Source organism: Sinohyriopsis cumingii, chromosome 17 (genome assembly GCF_028554795.1).
Source record: "Sinohyriopsis cumingii isolate HCF-2022 chromosome 17, ASM2855479v2, whole genome shotgun sequence".
Taxonomy (NCBI): domain Eukaryota; kingdom Metazoa; phylum Mollusca; class Bivalvia; order Unionida; family Unionidae; genus Sinohyriopsis; species Sinohyriopsis cumingii.
In genome coordinates, this window is record NC_142977.1 from 69,217,270 (window position 1) to 69,233,950 (window position 16,681).

Sequence of the window (16,681 nt, forward strand, 5' to 3'; positions counted from 1 at the left end):
GATTATTGGTTTTTTTTTCTCAACATTAAGCTCACATCGAGCACATGTGTATTACTCAACTTTAAACTTAAGCCATTTTAAAATTGTGTGTATAGCGTCTTGTGAGTCAGCGGCTTTGCCAGTCAACATCCTGCGAACGAGCCAATGAGAATCCGGTGCTTGTATTGGGATTTGTTTAATAATATACCTCATCACAAACGTAACCACTTCCGCATTGGTTTCTGACGTAGAAACAGAGGTTTGTTACAAAGAAAGAAACTGGCAAATATATATATATATATATATATATATATATATATATATATATATATATATATATATATATATATATATACTATGATAGAGGGGGTGCTATGTCATAACGGGTCATGGGGGTAATCTAAGGTATTTTTATCACTCTGTATGATTTTTTCCTTTAGATTATTGGTTCTTTTTTCTCAACATTAAGCTGACGTCGAGCACACGTGTATTACTCAAGATAAACTTAAAGGCACAATAGTGCAGCTGAGGGTGAATTTTCTTGCAAAAATGTTGGGACATTTATGTATATCAACTGATTAAATACTATTTAAAAGGCATTTCTGGGGTAATATCAAGTATGTAGGGGTTCTCGTTATGAAATACGAGCTCTCTGAAATCTTCGTACATAGAGTAACGAATCTATCGTCTCCATGTTGAAATCCCGCTTGGCAGTGATCGGCAGATCCCGAATGAATAACACACATAATTCCGGTGACCGAAATTTGCATAATTATAGGCCACATTGTAAACACTGAAGATGATGACGTAAAACACAACCACGCTACGAGACCGCCCAAAATGTCAACAACGGTGAGTACGATCTTCTTCTGATCTCGTTCTTTTCTTCTTATCCTTTTCCTTTCTAATTTTAATTTTGAGAGGAAACAATGAAATGTATGTAGAACTACTTTAATAGTGTTATTTCAAAGTTTTTGTGGTACGAGAATAATTTAAATCGACGTGCTCTGTACAGTATTGCAAAAACCCACTGGTACTCACTTTATTTCTTGCCCAGTAGAATTCATACTCCCTCACGTCCCCACCACTCAATTTTATAAATGAAAAGCATCAGGCATATTTAAAAATGCTCAAAATTGAGTATTTTTATTAATCTATTTATAAATTCTAACCAGATTGTCACCAGTGGACCCCTAACACCCATCTTTCTGACGTTTCGAACAAAGCGGAAAAGAATTTGTGTGCTTCTCCAAGTTAATACTTTACATGCACAAGGTTTTAAATAAGCTTTTTTTTTTTTAAATCTGCGACTAGAATATGGAATCCAGGTTGAAAACTCATGGCCAGATCATAAAAAAGTACACACATACAAACGTACAGTCACTTGTCAGCTGAAGTTTGACCACAACTTTATTCTTGCACATGTTTATTGGATATTGTGTACACTGAGTAAATAGGCACATAGACTTTGCTTTGGTGCCCATTCGAGGAAAGTAGGGGCCCTTTTTAAATTTTGGATCCCCACCCCACCCAACACTTGACCTGATCCAGCCCAAAAAACTTCCATCAAATCACAACCTCTCATGTATTAATTTCTGATCCAAAGTTAGCACTATATTCCTATAAGTTTGATAAGTAATCATGAATATATTATTTTTCAAATTATGAAATACATTTACATATTAAAATTCATTAGATAGACTTAAATCAGCTCACTTTCAAGCTCAATTCTAGAACGACTTTTAAGAGCAAGAGGGAGAGGAAGGATGAGGCATGGAGCAAGAAGTTGAAAAACCAGATGGGGGAGAGGAGGAAGACAATGCATTGCAGCCTAAAATCTGAGCTGACCAAGCTCTACACATAGTTCAGACAAGAATGAGGGTAATTGTTTATTTATATTTTGCAAAACAATTATTGATAGATATTAAAAAATGTTTGGTACTAAGTAACTTGACAAAAAAGACTCTAATATCTATGTCAGTAGTGTTCTGCACAACTTAGAAAATGTATACTTGTATTAAAGGATTAGTTATTTTACCAAACAATGTATGTTTAAACTGCTTTACTTTTTGTTGCTACTCAACACCCCACCCCAATATGATTTGATAAAGGAAGACTATGCACAGATACCATAGAAAATACAGAGGCCACCTCATTTATATGGCCACCTTATATGATACCAAAATGGTAAAAGTATTATGGAGACAATCTCACAGAGTACCCCATTGCATGATGAAATACATATAATTGATATGAAACTAAATACAAAAGGTTTTAACATGGGTCACTTAAATGTACAAGGTATAGTGGAAAAAATAGAACAGATTAAGTTAATGTTGTCTTCCAAGGAAAATAATATGCATGTTTTAGGACTCACTGAAACCAAATTAAATGCTAGCCACAATGATAATCTATTTCACTGTCAAGGCTACAATAAACCATTATGCAGGGACAGAGAGACAGCGGGGGGGTGGGGGTGGGGGGGTGGGTGGGGGGTGGGGGGTTTTCTTGTATACATTACAAGATGTTAATGCAGAAAGGCGACCTGACTTGGGGTCACATGAAATTGAGAATATTTGGGTGGAAATTTCTCGAAATAATGCAGAATCATTCCTAGTTGGTTTCATTTATAGGTCACCTTCCTCCAAAGCAATTTGGAATGATAACTCTTTGAAACAAATAGAAAATGTTCATGCACAGGAGAAAGAAACATATATACTCAGCAGTGTAAATAAGGACCTACTCAATACTCAAATAAGGAGTAACTGGATATAATTTTTTGAATCATTAGGTCTAGTCCAGCTGGTAAATGAGCCCACAAGTGTAACAGAAATATCAAGCACTCTTATTGATCACATTTATACCAACCTACCAAACAATGTGGCTTATGTTAATGTACCAAATGTTGGTCTTATTGACCACTATCCTACTTTTTTACAACAAAGGTTAATTGCAACAGAAATAGGAAACATACACACAAAACTATCACTTACAGATCTTTCCAAAATTTAAGTAAATAACAATTTCAAGATGACCTATATAAAGTTCCATGGAATATTATCCAAAATTTTGATGACATATGTGAAACTCTAAAAGTGTGGACTGATTTATGAATATAGTCTCTAAGCATGCACCACTAAAAGTACATTGAGTAAAGTATGAAATCCAACCTAACTGATTTACTACTGAAATTCTAAATACTATGAAGACATGAGATCAATTGAAGGCTATGGGAAACCATGCATAATATCAAGTATGGGGAAATAACATAACAGGTATGATTGAAAAGGCTAAAAAAAACTTTTTATCAATCAATGCTTGAAAACACAAAGAGCAACACAAACTCCATTTGGAAAGTCTTCAGTGAACTCATTGGGGTAACGCAAAGATCAGACAAATAAAATTCACTCACTTCTGGTAAATGACACAAAAGTCACTGATGACACTGACATTGCAAATGTTTTGAGTGATTTTTTTCACTAAGTTAAAAGAACCACTGATAGAAAACAACTATAATGAACTGAAAAATCCCTAAGGAGGTATGTTTCTCTATCCCACAGGTATAAAAAAAACTGCTAAAAAATGTCTCAGTAAACTTGATATCAAGAAAGCTACAGGACTTGATCAGATTGGTCCACCACTCATTAAAACTTCTGCCTCAGCTATTTCAGATAGCATAACATTCATAATTAATTTAAATATTGCAACCTCATCTGTCCCCAAAATATGGAAAACTGCAAAAGTAATGCCTATGCACAAATCGAGTTCTAAGAATGATGCTGATAACTACCAGCCAATTTCAATACAACCAAAACTTGTCAAAATTGATTGAAAAACATGTTCATGACTCGTTCATGTCATATTTAATGAAACAGTTGCTGTTACACCCTATTCAATCAGGCTTTAGACAGAAACATTCATGTGAGACTGACTTGATCTCTCTAACTGATAAATGGCTTCAACCACTTGATCAAAGTTGAATAATAGGATCTCTATTTGTAGATTTCAAGAAAGTTTATGGGTTGGTGTACATGAAATTCTTTTAAGAAACTGAAAATCAACCAATGTGATGAAGGCACAATTAGATGGTTTACTTCAAACTTAAGTGAGAGAACACAACATGTTTATATAAATAATGTTCTGTTGGAACCTGGAACAATTAGATATGGAGTACCACAAGGTTCAATTTTAGGTCCATTACTACTGATACTATTTATTAATGGCCTACCACTTTTTACTAAGGGACTCAATTTCATCTACAGATCTCTATGCAGATGACACAACATTGTCAGACATCCAAAACACAAAGAACAAACTATAAATTTATTTACAGGATGCCCTAAACAAACTGGACAACTGGTGCACATGCAATGGCATAGTGGTAAATAGTTGAAGAACTAAAATATTACTTATCTCAACATGGCAAAAAAGAACAATCTTGGTAGTGATGAACTATGTCTGACATGGAAGGATACAAATTTGCAAATGGTTTGTCATGATAGACTACTTGGTGTTTTGGTAGATAATAACCTATCATGGATTGAACATGTCAGTAAAAAGGTTAATTCAAAATTATGGCTTTCAGTAGGATAAGGTACAGAAAACTATTTTATAACAGTTACATACAACCCTATTTAGACTACTGTAACGCAGTGTGGAGTAATTCAAATGATAAAATCATAGCAAAGCTGGTACATCTTAAAACAAGTGCATTGTGGCTATATCAATCCAGAAAGTAAGAAGGAAAATTTTAGCTGGTAAGTTAAAATTATTACCTATTAAAGACTGAATCCGGTTGAGAAAAGCCAAATTAATGTACATGATATCCAATAATAGTGCTCCTGAATATTTACAATCACTATTCAAGTATAGGCTATCTGGTAATACTCCACAACTGTGATCCATGTCTATCAAACAGTATAAAATTCCCAAACCAAATAAGGAATTATTCAAAAAATGTTTCCAGTACTCTGGAACTTTGCTCTGGAATAGTATTCCAGTTGACATTAGAAATGCCAACTCTATTTCCTTCTTCCAAACCAATATATACAGCGGCTTCAGAGATACACTTAAAATAGATAAATTCCTTTGTATGAGGGCCTAAAGGTAGATTAGCTAAAATCATTACATATATAGGTATTAATGATCTACGCTAATGGCATTCAAACAATCAATACTATTAAGGTCAACTTGCTCTTTTTTCAATTTAATTAATAAACCAACTTCAGTAATACATTTATTAGTTTTATTTTTTTTAAATACAAATTGGTAACAAAAAGTCTATGCAATCTTACTTTGGAGTTCAGCAATTAGACCTGACTAGATTGCAGTTTTTTAAAAAAAAAAATTAGACATGTACAGAATTCATATAGCCATTTAAGTCTTGTGAAATAAATACTACACTTTTATTCTTCTGTTTTAAATATGATGCATGCCTTAATGTGTATTTCTAAAGCCCCAACATATGTTAAGATAATACTATGTATGCAGTATCATGATAAACATAAGGATTTAATAATCCTAAATTGTTTTTTTATCCAGCATTAAGACTGACATGAAGGCTTGCAAGAAACTTTTTTTTCTTCATATCTGATCTAACATTTTTGGGTAAGAATTTTAATTCCCCAGTCTGCTTGGCATTCAATGTTTCCACCTTTGAACTGGTGATTACTGCAAATGATTTCTGTGTAACAAATTTACTAGATTCAATGGCAATTTTGAAATTTCTTTAATTCTTTCAATAACTTTTATATATTCCTTGAGCGTGTTAATGCCAAAGCTTAAATTTTTTATGTACAAAATGTATATCACAAAAGGTATGAATAACTTGACAGGTATGTTGGCTACATTACAGAAAACCTCTTTCTGTATACAGGATATGTGTAGCACATGCCTATGAATGTACAACTTGCACTTTGTACCAATAAAATCAAAATACTGCACCAGTTTACAAACAGAATTAAAACTTTGATAGTTACTCTTACAATACAACATTTACAATGAATTCCATTTCCAAGGTGGACTCTCAAAGGTTGATAATTGATATACAAACATGATTGTTGTAAATGTTATTTCTTTGCAACCACTGTGAAAGAATTTTAAAATTGTAAGCCGTCCAAAAACAGACATGCATGCAAATGATAAGGACTTTGTTTTAATTTACAACTGATACTCATCGAGTAGATTCTTTTCATTACCTGATTTCAATGTGGGTACCTCACTATACTAAACAAATCTAAGCTGCAATCAGCCATTCCTATTTGATCCCAATACAGGAGTCTCTGACTTCTAGAAATGCTCCCCAAAAACTTTGAGCTGTCCATCTTAACATAAACTGTCAGTGCTAGTTGCAATGGAATTCTCAGTGTTCATGTCAAAATAAAAACCATGTGCAGTTTTGATCCACATGTATTTCACAGTGGAATTTGCTGATCGAAGATAAATAACATTTGAATAAGCACATGTTCCTATTATTTCTTAAAATATATTTTTTTACATTTTAGAAATAGCATAATACAATTGGAATAATTTTTCAGATTTTTCAAGATCTAATCCTTGATGAGGATGTACTTGCCTTGTCCAGGATGTACAGACAAAATGTTCTTGTCCTCAACAATAAAGTTGACTTGATGAGTGCCAACAGTCATGCTACCTATAGGCAGTTCATACTACGGCAACATGGAAGGCTGGGGTCTGGACAGAGACATGTAATTCCCTCTTGCTGTTTCTGGCAGATACATGACAAATATCCAGATGGACAATACACTGGCTTCATCCCCTCTAGGCTTGCATGAACTTAAACACTTTCTTGCATGTATGAGTTTGTATATAAATGAATACAATTGATTTTATTCATTGTTTTCTAATAAATGCACATAATATTGCATCAAACAATAATGCTTTCAGATTTTTTTTAAACACCAGTCTATTTCTACCTATAAACAATGTGGGCATGAAGATCATAAATAATCAATATAAAATGTTTTCAGCAACTGCAGATACAATATTATACATTATTTTATTTTCAACTACTGATATTTTAGGATATTATATAAAGTGTAACCTGCCTTAGCTGACACCTCCATATATCAGACACTGTTTCATATTTTACATAATTAAAATCGAGAGATCTCCTTCACCACACCAAAACTAGAGTTGATGGTGGTTCATGAGGTGCCAGGTTTCAACAAATTCTACTGGGATCATCTTCCTTTAGTTCTCTTCTCCTCTGCATACCCTGCTTTCCCTCAAGTTGACAGATGAGGGCTTTCTTTATAAGCTCCCTGATGTGGGGATGTTTTCTTTTCCTTGCAAGGGTAGATGGACCATCTGCCGCTTTTTTTGTTGTAACATGGATGCCTGTTTTAAAGAAAATTTTATTTTCTTAACATGTGTGACAAGCATCTCCATGCTAACCCATATTAACTTTTTACCCAATATTAGAGCCTTATGATCAGTTCCCAAGGAGTTATTGAGGGGTTGTTTTTGTTCTTATTTGTTCTATCCACAAAATACTATGTGAGACAGGATGCATTTTTGCCCATTCCTTCAGAAAGCAACATGTTTTCATGAACAGGTATTAGCTAGTAATCATCATGATGACAGCATCTACCCCAAACGTCCTGAGGATATTCCATAAACCCCATATATCCTTAATAAAGTGTGTCAGTCCCCTGGGAAAGTGCTATACATATCACTGGATCTAATTATTAGACTTGCATTGCTCAAATCAAAATAAATATCCACTAGAATGATAACAATGCTAATTACAAGATCTGTATGCATGAAAATATTAAGATTCCTTACCACAAATATAAATGTGTGCCGATTGTTGCAAAATGACTTGTATCTAATACAAAGTTTTCATGACTTGTACATGTGAATAATACTCCATTCGTCTGATCTCCAGGCAGGGATCATAATGCACAATCAATATATAAAATTACTTCTAATGTCCTGTAGTGAAACAAGCTTACACTATCTCCCCTTCTTTGTTTCTCATTACACCTCAGCCACTATGGATATTGTGATCCAAAGCAGCTAGCTCATTCCTAATCCTGTACACAGGAGGGATGTATGAAAATCTCTTGTACTGTACATCATGATCTGCTGATGAAAAACTTCAAGCTCAGCAGTGCTTCTGCAGTTATCAAAAACATGTATCTTGTAACATGTGTTATTTGTAATCTGCTAACAGATTAATACAATTATTAAATAATCATTACTGTTGGTAATTTTTGCATACATAAAATCTTTACTGAAGTGTTTATTGATAGAGTGTCATGGAATTGTTTATACCTGATGTGCATGTATTATACCTGAAATTACCAAAGACTTGAGAAGGAGAGTCACTATACATGTATCATGTGCACACATCTTATGAATTCTAACTTATTCAGATCTTCAAATGGTAAATATATACAGTAATTTATTATTTAGTTGAGAATAAAAATATTTAAAGTGTTCTTCACATTTTTCTTTTAAATGCCATGCAATTGTTGCAATCCTGAAATGGCATACCTGAAATTTAAGTAATACTCCACTGTTTAGGGACCTTTGGTCCAAGAGCACCTGTGCCAAGGTTTTCAGCACTTTGGTTTTCTTACTGGGATCATCTTCATCAAGCCAAGGCTTTGTCAGCTATTCATTCTCCAGGTAAGGTTCATGGAGACATTTATTAATGCCTTGGCCATGTGAGAGGATCTACTCATGTGTATTGGTGATGTGATTTAGGACACTCCTCAAGATACTCTGAAAGAATGCCAGAATCAATAACTTTAGCACCTAAAGCTGGTCTCTTTTGTCATGGTGACCCCATATTGATAAGACAACTTGATTTTTATCATAAAGCGAAAGCTACATTGTAGAACTGGCTAATAGTTAGCGTAGCAGGATTCAAATTTTCCTCAGATCATTGTTCCTTCAATATTCCACATTACTCTGACATTTCAAATAAATTACTTTTAATAAACTACATACCTAGAAGATTTGGTGATGAATATATATGGATAAAAAATACATCAAAAGAAATCAGAAGATAAGGATTATGCACTGTAATTTTGATTTCATGCAAAAGTATACAATAGCAAATGTTTACATATATGTTTCAAATAAAAGAACTGAAAACTCACAAAAAATTGTCCATAGCTGCTAGCAGTCTTGCATGAAAACCAAAACTGGTTCATGTCATGGGACCATTGTAATAAAGCCATATTATTCATTTGTTTGGCAACCTTGAAAAGTAGGTAGATAAAATAAAGTTAATAATGCATGAAGAGCAATCATCAAAACAGAAACAGCTTTTCAATTCCAAAAGTTTTATAACAGTAAAGAGTGAAAACCAACAAGTCATTTAATTCCCAAGAATAAAAAATGAAATTTAAAAAGAACTTACAGTACTGTAAATTAAATCACAAATAAGTTATATCACCAGTCCTAATGAATAAAGTTCTAATGAACTGCCAGTGGTTTCCAAAAACAAACTTCAAATGTTATCTCAGTATTTTGTTTTTAAATTAAATATGTCTTATGTGCATTCATCATGAGCTAAGTGGATAGATGGGAAGAGGGTGTTAGCAAGAACTGCATGTGGGACATAGATACATGTATAAATGGCAAACGGCATAAAGAAAGCATATGAGGCATGTAGACACAATTTCAGTATACGATCACTGGTCCTCTAAGTATTGAGTGGGGGAAAAAAACAGCTGTGATTATTGGGTTAGCCAGCACAGTATACTGGAACTTTTTTTGCATAACCAAAAAAATGACAGTTCAAATTATGCCTTTTTCTATGCATCAAGTGGCACAGTTGAAATACCCAACCCCACTTCTGAGAAAGCGAAATTCAAGGTTTTTTTTCGAACTCAAACTAAGAAAAGCATGAAGTGGGAACTCAACCTGCTGGCAGTTATAATAATGTCCTTTATCAGCACTGCATTTGTTACATCATTGTTTTCAGCAGAATGACAATAGTAAGACAACCCCCACCCAAACACAAAAAAAATCTGCAAGAAACTTGTCAATTTTACCTTCCTGATTCAATAGCAAATACTTCAGATACTGAAGGTGTCTTCATTCTCTCAGTATGTTGCAAAAGCACTTGGCCAGGTGTTGATGTGAAGCATGAAAATGTATTGGCCATCAGTTCTGTATGCTTGGGTTCATCTTTTGCTCTATTCTTTGTAACTTTTGTAACTTAAAATATGAATTAAATATTCATTTGTATTATAAGTTATGTTTTAAATCTGTTTCTTTGTGCACTGTGTTAAACACTTAGAACTGAAATACTTCATTTAAGCAAGAATACATAATAATAGATCTAAAAAAAATTCACATCAATAAAACTAACTTGACTGCAGCTCAAAACTTTAACTGATAACAATCTGTCAGCCATATATTCTGGTAGCACTACAACATCCTTTCCTATCATGACTAGAGATCCTTTTTGTAATTGTAGCCAATACAGTGCTTTATAATAGATTTCCTAGTAGTTGAAAGATGTACAATAAAATCTTATTATTTGTTCCATCACGTTTACATGATAAGGTTATTAAACTTTTATGCAAGTAATGTGCATGTCACATTAACCTAAGGGTGTGTGTGCGTGTGTGTGTGTGTGTGTGTGAGAGAGAGAGAGAGAGGGATAGATATGATATAAATAATGATAACGTTTGTAAATGTATCTAAGTTCCCTCTCCGAATTTAAAAAAACCTGTCTCACGAAGATAATTGACAGGTGTACAAAATGACCTTTATGAGCACGCTGTTATAAAAAATAAATAATATAATCCACCCCAACATACAATACACACAATGCAGTCACCGAGTGAAATATTGATCAGCCGATCACATCTATTTTGGGCATATTACAAAGCAAGTCCTTGTGCAAACATTGTATTAATAGAACAGTGTGCTTTCAAACATACAGTAGGAACAAGATATTGAAAAATGGAGAACACTTACACAGTCACTTGATTCTGGGGAAACTAATGCATATCACCATATAACACAGACATTGGCTTACCTGTCAAACAACAACTTCGCCATTTCAGTGTCTGATGCCAGTCCTAACTCTTACAACAATGCACTCAATCGAACAAACTGGTCCCCAAGATGAATCCTTGATAAGTCCCGTTCGGTTTCTCAGACAGTTTTTCGACGTTTCTTCTCGGAAAGCGACAAGCGCGGGCGACCTTTACGTTTTTGACTCTCACGTGTGTCCGCCATTTTTGTTTATAGTAGATATTTAAATTGCAACCACGTGACTCATAACCCGCCCACTGGACGAAGATGACGTATACGTTTTTGTGATCACGTGAGGCTTCCGTAACAGTTCGTGACCTACAAGTTTCAATTAAAGCGGGCCCCAACAAAAATTCATTTTCTCTCGTTTATTTATCAATTGCCCAATTTAATCTTCTCAAACTCAGGGTTATTTTGAATTATTTCAGCTTATAAGTCGACACATTTCACTAGTTACATGATCTGTAACATTCACAAAATTACCGACACTCTGCACTATTGTGCCTTTAAGCCATTTTAAAATTGTGTGTATATCCCAAATGTAACCACTTCCGCATTGGTTTTTGACGTAAAAACAGTGGTTTGTTACAAAGAAAATTTGAAGTCTAACCTGTAACTGTAAAACACATACAGGTAGCAGTGTTTGCATTGTTTTTTTTACTGTGTCAGTTTTTGGTGAAGTTTTAGTTAGTATTAAAATTACTTGGTGCTTTCTTATATATTTTGTATCTGTTAGCAATATATTTCATGTAATCCATTATGCAGGTACTTCCTAGTACTGCAATGTAAAACGTATCACGTTTATTATGTTTTGGTGTACGTCTTATTGCCCAAAAATAACGGTCTTACATAACATGTTCCGATGGTGTAATGACACCCTAAAAATAACGGTCTTACGTAACGTGTTCCTATGTTGACTTATGCTGGAACGTGCGTCCAAAATTTTCAAAAATATTCACACACTTTGCAGCACATATTCAGGGATGGTCCTGGCTTTTAAAAAGCTGTCGCCAAAAAAATCGCCAACCTCAATATTTTGTCGCCAATTTTCAAAAAGTGTCGCCAAAAAAAGTAGTGTACAGTTTTCCAAGTGCTAATTTAGTCTATTAATGTAACAGGCAATGAAAATTACAAAAGATGGATTAGTTAATACTTTAATTACAACAAGCATTAACAAAATGTTACAAAGTGTTACATGAAGATCCGTCGTGATTTTAGGGCTGCCCACTTGTTGAATGCAGTTTCAAAGTCTAATTTTTCACATCTGTACATACTGATTCTCATTAAATTCTCGAGAGGTGAGATGCAGAGCTTATTTCTGATGTCAGTTTTTATGAGGTTCATCTTACTGAATGCACGTTCACAGTCCTCAGTGCTGACAGGTGACACTAGTAGTCTCTCAGCAGACTCCCCCCCCCCTTTATGGCTAGCTTCACAAAGCTTGTAGCGAATTGCTTCCTAAATCCCAAGAATGATCACTGAATGCTGTATAAATTTTCTCAACAAGAAAAATATGATCTCCATTCCCACGAATGAAACTTACATGAGTCAACACCTGGCAATATTGGACCGTATATATAAGCATAAATTCACACCCAATGTAGGGATTCTTTCACTCCTGTATTTTGTGAAATAAATAATTATTATTAATTATGCAAAACTGTTTTTTTTTGCTCTTTCTTGTTGCGGAGTTTAAGTCTCTGCAGCCGTAACACGGGACTGATGGCAAAAGGAAAAGATCAATGAGTAAAATGCTGTACTGGCGACAGATGTAATTGTGATAGAGATTTTTTCCATTTGCTTTGTATTTATACACAGTAGTCGGTACTTCAAAGGTTATCAGTTTTCTATGAAGGTTCAGCAAAACTATTGTATTGGTATATGTATAAAAAAAAAAAAAACAGAAGGATTAGCCATTCAGTTAATTGTATCTGTTCTATTCGCGTCTTCAGAAGTCGGTCAGTTTTAGGTATAGTGCGGTAGCATGATTGACTGTATCGCAGCATACAGTACTCAGCTCAGATGTCAGCATAAGCAGATTATGATGTAACAATGCACTGTAAAAGATGGGGTTGTCAATAAGAACAAAGGATCATTCGTGTAACAGATTGATTCTAATGCATTGCTTAGTCAAGTTTGTGGCTTCGTTTCGTTCTGCCTTTTAATTTATCCAGTCCAAATCCATGATTGTATGTACAAATTAAATAACCAAAAAGTATGTCGACAAAAAAATCACCAATTGGGATATTTTTGTCGCCAATAAGAAAAAAACATCGCAGTTTGCGACATTGGCGAAGCCCAGGACGATCCCTGCATATTGAAGCTTTTCCACAAATTAAAGTCATTTTGATTTGGACTGACTTTACTTTGTCTTTTTTTAATACATTCAAATCCGCACACAAACAAATGGACGTGTTTTCAAGTTTAGTTGACCTACATTTCAGTTGGTTTGAATGCAGTAGAAGGGGAGAGGGAATGTTGAAATTGGTTTAAAGGATACAACATATCTTGAACAAAAAAAATAAAGCTATCCAAACAATCTTCAACCTAATCCAGTTCTGGCATTCCTGGCTTCCATTGCATTCCAACCAGCTTAACGGAATATGAAAATGCATTCATTTGCTACTGCCAGATTTGGAATCTTTAGGATAAAGAGAGTGAAGTAAGTATAATCAATTAGATTTACATTTGTGGAAGAGTGTTGATATGGACTGCCAAGTGTGCAAGATATTTCAGAAAATGTTACCTCTCAGTCTTCTGTCAGTCGACATGGGAACATGCTACACAAGGCCTTTACTTATGCAGTAAGGCGTTGCACCAAATCAGAAATATAAGAAGCATCTTACATTGTAGGATTAGGTACGACCAACATTCATTATATTATTTGATGTAGTCTCAGTTAAACACTTGCTCTGTTAATTGGCCCCATTTTAGATATTTTGACACCCCCAAAGAAAGGTGAAAATATAAAAAATGCGATGGGAAGAGTCAGGGAAAACTCATACTACGTGTAAGATGTGATGCATTCATTTGAAGTCATATTGGAAAGACACATGATGTAATGACCAAAGATTTTTGACCACAAATTGTTCTCTTCCTTTTTTTATAGGGGCCCCGAGTGGCCGAGTGGTCTAAAGCGCTCTTCGTTACGGATCACTGCCATCTCACCTCTGTCTGCGGCGGTTCGAGTCTAGGATTCAGCCAATGTGAGTATGTGAGAAAGCTTGCCAGTAGCTTCTTGCCTATCATGTGCTGAAAAATGGCGTTAAACCCCACAACAACCACAACCTCCTTTTTTTATCTTCTGATAGCACCTCTGACTGTAGGTTTTGTTGTAAACTGGTGCGAGTCTCCGACTGGATCTCATTCTGAGTCATTGACTGGATTGTGTTCAGTGTTGCCATCTGGATCATGTTTTGTGTTGCCAACTAAATCATATTCAAGTCCTCAACTAGTTATGGTCTGAGTTTGCGATTGGTTATTGTCTGATTTGTTAATAGGTCTTGGTCTGAGTTGTCAGTTGGGTCATGGTCTGAGTTGTCATCTAGTTATGGTCTGAGTTGTCAGTTGGGTCATGGTCTGAGTTGTCATCTAGTTATGGTCTGAGTTGTTAATAGAGTCATGGTGAGAGTTTCCAGCTAGTTATAATCTGAGCTGTCGTGGTCTGAGTTGCTGATTGATCATTGTTTGAGTCATTGTTCTTTCAGAATTGACATGGATATGAACTGAGATGGTATAGTGAGAGATGAGTGATCTTCAATAGCAGTCTGTTTGCTTGCAAAATACTAGTTAACAAAGGTTTATTTCTTTCTTGATGAAAAAGCTAATCCATAACCTTTGAAAATCTGTAATTCATGATTATCCTATAACTCTATCTTTGGCCAATTTTAGATTGCTCCACCTAGGTGGCTTCCGTTACACCACTTGAAAGAGACATATAATCTTCAGCTCTTGTTTATTACATATCACATCACTCCACATGACCGCCATCACAACCACAGTTGGCACATGCATGTACGAGTGAACTTATTTGTGGTCTGTCATCAGTTGCATGTCATGTGTAGTCTGCCAGTTCATGGACAGGGCTGTTGGGTCCTAACTTATATTTCAATATTTCCTAACGTAAATTACACCATATTTGCAATGCAGCAACATTTATTTACAACCAGTAGTATTATAGATCTTGGGTCAAGTCATTCCTGGTTGGGGCAGACAGGTTTATGTACTGCTGACAACTCATCTTGGGCAATAATGTGTTTTTAAAACAGATTTATTGTTTTAAATAGCAACTTCCCCATCCAATATTTAGCTTTTATTCTGGCTTACTGGTAAATATTATTGTGATAATACAGGTTTGTAGTTTGCAAGTCCAGCTCTCTGTTTCTCTCAGATGAATTAATTAATTGATATATTGTATTTTAATTTGATGTTGTTGTTGTTGTTGTTGTTGTGGGGTTTAACGCCATTTTTCAGCACACGATAGGCTATACATGGCGGCCAGTATTAATGGTGGAGGAAGAACCCGGGAAAACACCGGAAAGAACCACTGACCCACGAGAAGCTACTGGCAAGCTTTCTCACATACCCACATTGGCTGAATCCTAGATTCGAACCGCTGCAGACAGAGGTGAGATGGCAGTGATCCGTAATGAAGAGCGCTTTAGACCACTCGGCCATATTTTAATTTGATGTTTGGTTGATAATAAAATTGTGAGTTTTTATATTTGATTTTCATGACACTGAATCTGCATGCCTCCAAGTTTTTTATTCATGTACTTTTTCTGTTTGATCTTTGCTTCCATCATTTCTTCCAGTTCTGTCTAATTTGACATTTTTTGACTTGATTGCAAAGTAATTATGGCATTTAGATTGATGCTTTCTGTCTGTCTAGCGTCAACACTCGGGTTAGAGTTTGTATTTACATAATTTTCTCTGATGCTGTTGATTTGGAGTCAGATAATATGGTAGTTCATTATATTAGGAGAATTATTGCAACCATCACTGGGGCCCCGAGTGGCCGAGTGGTCTAAAGCACTATTCGTTACGGATCACTGCCATCTCACCTCTGTCTGCGTGGGTTCGAGTCTCGGATTCAGCTAATGTGGATAAGTGAGAAAGCTTGCCAGTAGCTTCTCGTGGGTAGGTGGTTCTTTCTGGGGTTTTCCCGGGTTCTTCCTTCACCATTAATACTGGCCGCCATGTATAGCCTATCGTGTGTGCAAAATGGCTTTAAACCCTACAACAACAACAACAACAACAACAGAAACCATCACGAAAAGCTAGGTCACTGTGTTCAGTACTTCACAGTCCAGGGATTTTGTTTATTGGTAAGGTTACAAAGCAGTTCTTGTTGATGGATGGAATTGATGATGTGTATCCATCCATCTGACATCAATACCCTGGATGGCGTTTGCTCATTTTCTCAGCCACACTTGCCTATGGACTTGCATATCTTGGTTTGAAATGTGTCTTGAGAACCAGCATTACAGCAATCAGTATTTATGGAGGAACAATAATATTCTTCTAATTTTCCATTTCAGATTTATTTGGAGATTAAATTTATACAGGCTTTTGCAATTGATTCATTGCAGTTTATTAATGTAAGAGGGATTAAACTTTTTGAGTTTTTATTTAAAAAAATCAGCCCACGTATAATTGATTAGTTGCAAGACAATCA

General features: G+C 35.1%; 2 protein-coding genes and 1 long non-coding RNA gene across 4 annotated transcripts in view; 2 read left to right on the forward strand and 1 right to left on the reverse strand.

Annotated features, from left to right (window-relative positions):
- The first annotated feature begins 220 nt into the window (after positions 1–220).
- Positions 221–6,830, forward strand: LOC149779184 (P2X purinoceptor 7-like). 2 transcript variants are annotated; one of them, XM_089939757.1, is made up of 4 exons: positions 221–238; positions 651–831; positions 1,714–1,860; positions 6,516–6,830. In XM_089939757.1, exons 3-4 carry the CDS (start codon positions 1,855–1,857, stop codon positions 6,771–6,773), a joined length of 264 nt encoding a protein of 87 aa, XP_089795883.1. In that variant the 5' UTR covers positions 221–238; positions 651–831; positions 1,714–1,854; the 3' UTR covers positions 6,774–6,830. The 2 variants fall into 2 exon arrangements, with proteins under 2 accessions (XP_089795883.1, XP_089795882.1); XM_089939756.1 differs by lacking the exon at positions 221–238 and having other exon boundaries at positions 386–831.
- A 1,175-nt stretch (positions 6,831–8,005) lies between these two features.
- On the reverse strand, positions 8,006–11,281 carry LOC149779185 (uncharacterized). The gene is made up of 3 exons (XR_016415584.1): positions 11,006–11,281; positions 8,500–10,176; positions 8,006–8,119 (listed from the first exon to the last, which is right to left on the reverse strand). It is a non-coding gene; the product is annotated as an uncharacterized LOC149779185 (long non-coding RNA).
- Positions 11,282–11,544: 263 nt separating this feature from the next.
- LOC149779186 (uncharacterized) overlaps positions 11,545–16,681 on the forward strand; it is a 240,726-nt gene continuing 235,589 nt past the window's right edge. Inside the window, exon 1 of the mRNA XM_089938405.1 lies at positions 11,545–11,637. The gene's annotated coding sequence lies outside the window, so the exon portion shown is untranslated. The remainder of the gene's footprint in view (positions 11,638–16,681) is intronic.